This window comes from Cygnus olor, chromosome 2, assembly GCF_009769625.2.
Source record: "Cygnus olor isolate bCygOlo1 chromosome 2, bCygOlo1.pri.v2, whole genome shotgun sequence".
Taxonomy (NCBI): domain Eukaryota; kingdom Metazoa; phylum Chordata; class Aves; order Anseriformes; family Anatidae; genus Cygnus; species Cygnus olor.
The window spans coordinates 53,798,357-53,806,948 of record NC_049170.1 but is presented as its reverse complement, the minus strand read 5'-3'; the positions used below and the strand labels follow the sequence as shown (position 1 = coordinate 53,806,948).

At 48.1% G+C, this 8,592-nt stretch overlaps 1 protein-coding gene across 1 annotated transcript in view; it reads right to left on the bottom strand.

Moving 5' to 3' along the window:
• The window catches only part of GMPR (guanosine monophosphate reductase), a 47,000-nt gene that overhangs the window by 11,970 nt on the left and 26,438 nt on the right, over nucleotides 1-8,592 (bottom strand). The window contains exon 8 of the mRNA XM_040546430.1: nucleotides 6,538-6,697. Within this exon, the coding sequence (XP_040402364.1) occupies nucleotides 6,538-6,697 (160 nt within the window). The remainder of the gene's footprint in view (nucleotides 1-6,537; nucleotides 6,698-8,592) is intronic.

The window sequence follows — 8,592 nt, the reverse complement described above, 5'->3', positions numbered from 1 at the left end:
AGGCAAGTAACTTTCACCCCTTCCACCTCAGCTTTCTCCAGCCTCACACTCAGCAATTCCTCCTCCAGCAGAGTTTCCCAATCACCAGCTGATCTTGCAGGGCTTTAGAGCAAGCCTGTTCTGCACCACGTGCTACCTCCTTTGGAGAGGAAGGCCTTGGGAAGGGGGTCTAATACCTGACAGCAGCTGACAAACTTTATTTTGGACTTAAATCCTTACTCTCCATCACGTTTAACTTTCTCAGAAATGTTTGAGATTTTTGTGTCACAGACAGAGGACTGACAGCTGAGGACCTGGGCTTTAAACGCTTTTTGGACGGCACTTCAGAATCTGTTAGGGTTTGAAATGTGGAGGGGAGAGGGGATTGCTGTTCTTCTGCCCTACAAAACAGAGTCAGAAGCAATGGCTGGGATCTGTCATTGTTGTAAATGTGGCTTTATTTACTTTTCCCTTAAACAAGTTGTCTAGGGGATAGTGCATGAAAGAAAGGGCATGCCTGTTCGGAGGCTCCATTTGCAAATCATTAACAACAGCACTAGCAGCTATGTGGAGGTACTTGACTGTGAGCCTGGCTATATTTCATTCTGTTAGTTTAAATGTGAGGTCAGAGCCCTAGGGAGACAATAAAGGAGAAGTGTTAATATGCCATGTGAATAAGGAACCATGATTAATCTCCCTACATCTGATGAGTAATTGACTCTTTCTTGAAACTCTTAAATAAACACTAATAAGCGCCGAGCAGAAAGCGTATGTACCGCTGCCATCTAGCAGGCTGCGCTGGGGCTCGCTGCTGTGCTGCCGGGGCCGTGCTGCTGGGAGCTGACAGGCCTTTATTTTCAGCTCTAGTGCCAGCAGCAAGAGAAGGCCTGGGCCACAAAAGGACACCAAAGTGGCCACGCCACGATTTTGCTACTCGGCTTCCAGCCGTGCCCACCTCCTCCAGTCGAAGTTGAGAGGTTCAGCTCAGCCTCCTGGGGGCTGTCCGTAGGACCGGGAGCCACGCTGCACGTCTGGGGTTTGGGGAAACCACTGAGCATTTTATTTACTAGGTCCTGCCATCTGAAAGACCTCGGCTTTGTTCCCAAGACTGTGTGCACTCGGTGGTCCTTTTTTCAGAGCAAAATTACAGAAACACGGGACGGTTACAGCCACTGCCCTTGGGAGACGCTCCTCATGGCTCTGGAGACCAAACCCTGCAACAGCGGTGACCACTAATGGCACAGCCCAGAAGCTCCGATAGCTAGGTGCGGCTACCAGGCCCCTCTGGTATCAGCTGATAAACTGCAGGGGCGTCAAGAAGTGAGCTGTAAGCACTGTACTGGGGAAAGCATGCTGGAAGACAGGTGTCAGACAGCTCCGAGGAGAATACTGACATTCCAGTTTTATGTTCAGCCTTGGGAAAAAAAACGCGTCAAGAAGGGCTGAAAATTCTCCGTGCTCCCACTCTGTGTGCTGGGACTTACCGATGCTCCTGAGGGGAAAGGAGTATGGGATGGGAGTGGGGAAGAAATCGGGGCCTGTGAGTTAGGCAACTGCAAGTGCAGCCAAAAGGTAGAGCTCGGTTAATGTCATGTCTGCGGAGCAAGCCCCGAGAGACCCAAGCTGACTGGCGTGTCATCTCACTCCCCAAATGGGGAAATGCCCACGCTGCAGCATGTGAGCGCTGAGCGCTCCCGTTGCGGAGCCAGATGAAGCCCTGCAGCTATTGGACTCAAGACCCTGTTGGTGTCTTCGATACTGGTGTCAGTCTTTGCTTGTGTGATCATAATCATTTGCATTTGTGCTCAAGCATAGTGGGTAACTTGAATTGCTGTTGCATTCCTGGTTATTCATTTTGAAAGAGCAAGGTGTAAAATTCATAGCAAGCATTCAGATCATTACGATGTTAATCCTGGTAACCTAGTCCATAGGGTTTGTGAAAGGAGATATATTCAAACTGTTGTTTCTTTCTTGGTTATGTGTTTTGCAAGAACAAAGTGTGAAATCCGTAGTAAGTATGCACTCAGATTGGTACAGTATTAACCTCTAATCTTGTCCACAGGGATGACGAGTGAAGTTTGTGATGAGTATATATTCAGGCTGTGTTCATGTTAACCCTAATACTCCAGCCTGCAGGGGCAGGGGGTGGAGTTTGTAAAGGTAACAGTGCAGAGGAGTCCTGGTCCCTGGCCCTGCAGGGCAGCAGGTGGAATCTGAGTAAGTGCACGCACCCCGTGTCGCAATGTTCAGCTCCGTAGCCTGGTCAGGGGTGGAGTCTGTGACGGGTACGTACCCAAACCGTGACGCTAGCCCCTGCAACACGATTCCAGGACAGGGTGACATTTTAGTAAGAGTACTGTTACAGTACTAATCCCTGCTGTCTGGTGCACACGGAGGAAGTTTACAACTGATGTATATTAAGATTGTGATGATGCTGAAAGAGTTCATAATGGATTCACATTCGTGGCGTTCTTCACGATGTGCTTTGCAGAGGTGAGGGGTGCAATGGATTGGCCATAAATTGCAGGGCTTACTGCAGCCTCACATGAGCACCAAGTTAGTTTGTACGTGAGCACTGAATAAATTCATGCATGAGCACCCAATTAATTTATGCATGAAAGGGCAATTAATTTTTGCATAAACATGCAACTAGTTCATGCATGCATGCCCAAATACTTTAGGCCCAAGCACCTAATTAGTATATGCATGAGCAGCCAGTTAATTTACACATGAGCATCCAACTGTTACACACACGGGTGATGCACTGGGCGTAAATGGTAGTTTGGGTAAGAGGGGCTGCCAGGGGGACCTGTGTGGGAGAAGGCCATGATCACGGATGGTTCCCCCTGGCTCTGAAAACAGTGTGAGCCACTCCTTCCCGTGCCTAAACTCCAGTGAGTCGGTGTTGGTTTAGACGTTTGTGTTAGTTGGCAATAAGTTAAACTAAGTAAAAGCTCCCCAAGCCAAGACTGTTTTGCCAGCACCGAACGTCTGCAGGCAGGCTGCACAAGGATTAGAAGGGGTGTCACGGATGCTGGCACACTTGGCAGAGAGCTGCGTAAGCAAGTCAGCAGGAAATGCTGAGGGATTTGCAGCTCTGACATCTGTCCCTGAGTTATGACCTGAAACTAACCCTTTCTCAGAAAAGAAAGGCGAAGGAGGAGCAAGTGGGACTCCCAACAACTGGGAACTGTGTGCTCAGATGCTCTCAGCAGAGACTCTGTGCACCTTGCTAGCCACTGAACACGGTGAACAGAAAGGGAAAGGGATTTTCTTTAGACGTTTTGAATGGATTTAATCCATGATGTGTCCCATAACTCCCAGCCGGTTCAAACATGCTGCTGGCATGGAGGGATGAGCAATGTGGGTGGGAATCCTTGCGGGGCACATGGGGTGAAGTGCATATGATGGTGCTCTGTCAGCCTGGCAAAATGTGGGTCGGGGTAAAGGGGCCAGCCTGCCCTGGCATGAGGCAACCTTATGAGCGGCGCATTTAAGAAATGGCAGGAATCGGGGGCAGCTTTTTCAGGCTATCATTTGGGATACAGAAAAAGACAGCAAGTAGCAGCCACATGCTGATGCTATTCTGTCTCTGTGGCCCAAATTCCACTCGCAGTTAGTGTAAAGTGCCAAAACCAGCTCAGTAGCAGCTGTGAATTGCTGAGTGACCACAGTAGGGCTGCAGTGTTCACACAAAACCTGTGAAATCTCAGAAGGGTTAACAAAAGCAAATTGGCTTTAACTGAACAATACTGCAGTCTCTGTCCCTGCCTGCCTTAGTTTTTTTTTTCTTCCAAAAAAGAATCTTAATAATTGCCTTTCAGAAATTTCCAGCTCTGATCCGTGTTCCTCATGGAAGGAGGTAAAAATGTAAAAATAAACCAATATATAAATGGCATATAAGTAATGAAACAGGATCCACATATTTCATACAAAATTAAATGGGCTCAATTTGACATATTCATTACAACAAAAATTACTCTCGTGACTTTATTTCCTGCTGCAGCTATCTCACTTTACCTGTCAATTTTAATTTCACTGTTTGCTGGAGGTTCAGGTTCTCCAGCAAAAATGTGTAATTCTGCGAAGATGAAGTTCAGTGACAAGCAGTCCCATTCTGCAGGGGGCCGAGCACATTGATCTCACCTCAGCTGGGCTTTTTAAACACGCATAAAGAAGCCCTACTGATTGGACAGGTTTGAGGTACCCAGCATTTAAAATGCTGAGTTAGAACCCTTTGGTTCAAGTTTGCCGTGAGCTAAACTAGCAAGTGATTTCACTTTCTCTACGTTTTTCTTGCAAGAGTAATTGAAAGAGAAGCTTTGCCCTCTTCCTGATCATTCCCTCCATGCCCGGTGCATATACAGTGCTTGTTAACCAACAGATACTATTTTTAAACTACAGTGACATTCATCGTGCTGGGGCAGGCTGAGCAAGACCAAGACCAAGGCTGGTGAGGACAGCCAGCTCTGAGTTGTGGCTGCAACTGGAACAAGGTGAGGATCAGCTCCTTCACAGTTAACAGCCAAAGCTGACAGACTCGATGCTTGGAGCTCCTGTAGCCAGGAGAAGACTGGGGAATTTCTGCTGTGTTACCTAGTGGTGGCACAAAAAAGCAGCATCTCAAAAGGGACTGAAAATTTCAGACTGTACTTCTGGTCCCTTGTTGCTGAGGTTTCAGAACTCAATCCCCAGGAGACTGTGTAATACCAGAATGCAAAGCAAAATATGGCTATGGATCAAGCAGAACGTGTGTAGTACTGCCCGTAAGGATCTGAAAGTACCTAGTCTAAGCCAAATATAGACTTATTCTGTACATCCTTTAATCTTACAAGACATAATACTTGCACCTTTTCTCATTTCTAAGGGGGACCAGTTTCAGTTAATTCTCCTGCTGGGGATACCTCTTTCCAGATTACGTGCACGCGTAACTAGGTAGAGCAGAATTTAATAGCTGCCCTTGTCTTTTGTCAGCAAGATTTCCCAAACTCTTCCTACGACTTCCAGCAGCTCTGTGGTGGCCAGGCACTACGTGCCTATGCTGCACTGAGATCCATGCAGCACGTTTGGGCTTCTTCCTACTCTCTCAGGCAGCTGCCATTAGCCACATGCCTGAACAGCATCAGGACTTTCCCACTCCAGCTGATGCAAGCACAGAGGAGCTAAGGACAGTGAGTTATCATAACCCAGATAAAAGGTTACCAGTACCTCTGTGTAGCTGGCAGCTGCCACTTTTAAATTATGAGATAATTTAGAAAGGGTACACACTTTGCTCAAGAAGGACACATAGGTCCTCCTCAGGCAGATGGTAAAGGTGTCCCTATCCCCTTCTTGTCCTGTCAGATGCAGAAAAACCTTGGCTTGAGAATCTGCCAGGATATAGATGTTCTCCTCAAATTAAAGTACTTTGTATTTCACTCCTGCCCCTGGTAGCAGCTGGACAAATCAGAGAAAAACACCTGACAGAGCACTTGTAGCAGACAAGGCCAATAAAAGCCATCAATCTTCAATGTCTGGAACAGTAGGAAAAGTCACTGGCTCCGAGACCCTTACAAACAGCACGTTATCAGATGGGACCAGAGCCTAAATCTACTCCAGCAGAGAAGAAGATTTAAAAGAGATCCCTTCAATCAGCATATCACGTAAGACAGCAAACACTCTCAAAGTATGCAAGAACAATGTTGTCTAAGGGCAGTGTCCTTACCTGCCACTGGTAAGAGAAAAAACATCAGAGGTTTTTCCGAGTCAACTGCTTTTTCAGAACGTCAAAATTCTCACCAATTTCAGGAGCGAAGTAGCAATAGACAAGATTCCTTTGCAAAGCCTGTCTTTCTCGCGTTCCCCAAGCATTCTCTCTGTGGATCTTCTCTCACAATCCAAGCTCCCACATGGTGTGTGCTTCTGGCAGATGGGTAATGGGCTACTCTGGTGCTCTGTTACCCCAAAGGGGTGAGAAATGTGTACAGCTGGATTCTGCTGCCTAAGAAGACTGCCCAACAAACCCAGGTGTTAGTCCTGAGGCTGCTGCCTGTGACTGAGAGTGCTTTGATGGTCCTGGCCCTTTGTTAGTGTTACAGCTGTTGCTCCATTCCATACTGTGTAGGACAAACCCCAGCTCAGCTTCACCCATTCACCAGGAACCCACTTTTTGCAAACAGAAGGGAGCATGTGGGCCAGCTGGGAACCTACACATCAACAGGACACACAATCTGGATAAGCAGAGGGCCACAAACCACAGCTTGGCATGCCATGTTCCCATGTGTAATTCAGACACATCTGTAGAGGCCCGAAGGTCAGAATAGTGACTAATGGCTTCCCAGCGTCAGAGCACACTGCACTGGCTGCAACTGAGTGAACGTGGTTGCTCTCGGCTAGCCACCCCAGCCCCTTCTCCCTGTCTCCCCCTTGATGTCATCCCTACCCCAGTTTGCTGCCAGAAGCGTTACTAATGGCTTCTTCCTAAACAAGAAGAGAGGCACGGGCCTGTTTCCAACTGATGTCTGTGGCAGAATTCACCTCCAGAAGTTACATGATTGCAATTGCTACAGGAACTCCTACCTGTATTCGGCAACCCCTCCTGCATGCTTCTTCATGGCTGTATCAGAGCTCATCCCGTAGAAGAGTTTTACTTTCTTGCCATTCTTTTCCATAATCTCTCCAGCACACTGGTCATGGCCTGCAAACATTCCTCCAAGCATGACAAAATCGGCACCGGCTCCTGTGATCAGCAGAGTGACATGTAAGGGAATGGAAAGAGGGTGAAAGACAAAGCAAGAACACAGTGGCCTCCAAAAACAATAGCCAGCCCTGAGCACTTTGGTACAGACAGTCCTCTCCTGTATCGCACGCAGCAAACTGAAGAATTGGAACACAGCAAATTCTACTTCTCTGACACTTTAAATGGAAAGAAGCAGCAGCTCCTGTGACATTTTGGCATATCTAGCCTTGCTTGGAAAACTTTGGCTTTTACTCTTAGGAGCGGGAGGTGACCCATCCCTGAAACAAAGTATTTTGCTGCCCAGACCCTCTGCTTCTTTCACGTGTGAGAACAGGCCTCCACTCAGCTTCTTCCCAGAACTGGCAAAAGAACATGGATATAAACCTCCCTTCATAGAAAGCAGATGAGCCTGAACTAACCCCACCCCGTTATGAACACGTCCAAACTCTGGGGAGATCCCAGGCTCGGCAAGTCTGGCATTTAGGATTTGGTCTGATCTCTGCCACTATCCAAACAGTATCACCGGACCTTGAGATCTGGAAAGTGAGATCACTATCAAATCTACACAGCCTCTGCCATCCGTTCAAAAGCTCCGTACACAAACCTGAATTTGGGACTATTTTGGTTGTAGAACACACAACAGCTGTGGAGTGTGCTTTCATTTATAAAGCCAGTTCCCTCCCTCCTCCCTTTCTCCAAAGAGCAGACCTAGCAGCACTGCCTGGGAGTGGGGCACCCAGCTGCTCCACTGACCTCACCTCCCTTTGCCTCGTTGTTGTTAGAAAGGAATGGTAAAGGGATTGTAAAGGGATATTAAAATGAGGCTTATGCAAAAGTGCTGAGCACATCACAAGCAGTATTTATAGGCAGGCACCCCTTCCGTTGTCCTGCCTGAGTTCTCTTGTTGCAGATGGCTGTTTTAAAGCCTCGGTTTAGTTCCTGCCTGATAGTACTATTAACTTGCCAAAACCAAAGGGAATGCCCACCCTTTAAGACATTCTCAGTTATTGGTGGGCAGCTCCTGTTGTTACCTGGCACACTCTTGCTCCACATTCAAAAAAAAATAAGTACTCTGGTAAATCAGGTTGGTGTCTCCTTCAAGGATGGAGGAAAACAACGTGATGAAGAAGGGATAGACTTGGGATCAAGGTTTCAGAGAGGGCTTTTAAACAAGTCAAAGGCCTGCCGAAGGACACAGACTCTACCTTGCCAATACGATCCCCTGATCCCCATTTCACAGAACCACAGAATGGTTTGGGTTGGAAGGGGCCTCAAAGACCATCCAGTTCCATCCCCCCTGCCACGGGTAGGGACACCTCCCACCAGACCAGGTTGCCCAAAGCCCCATCCAGCCTGGCCTTGAACACCTCCAGGGATGGGGCATCCACAACTTCTCTGGGCAACCTGTGCCAGTGCCTCACCACCCTCTGAGTACAGAATTTCCTCCTAATATCTAATCTAAACCTAACCTCTTTTAGTTCAAAGCCATTACCCCTTGTCCTATCACTACCCTCCCTGACAAAGAGTCCCTCTCCAGCTTTCCTGTAGGCCCCCTTTAGGTACTGGAAGGCTGCTAGAAGGTCTCCCCAGGGCCTTCTCTTCTCCAGGCTGAACAACCCCAACTCCCTCAGCCTGTTTTCATAGGAGAGGTGCTGCAGCCCTCTGACCATCCTCACGTCTCTCCGCTGGACCTGCTCTAACAGGTCCATGTCCTTGTGCTGTGGGCCCCAGAGCTGAACACAGCAATCCAGGTCAGGTCTCACGAGAGCACAGCAGAGGGGGAGAATCACCTCCCTCGCCCTGCTGGCCACTCTGCTTTTGATGCAGCACAGGATACGCTTGGCTTTCTGGGCTGCAAGGGCATGTTGTCTGCTCATGTTGAGCTTCACATCAGG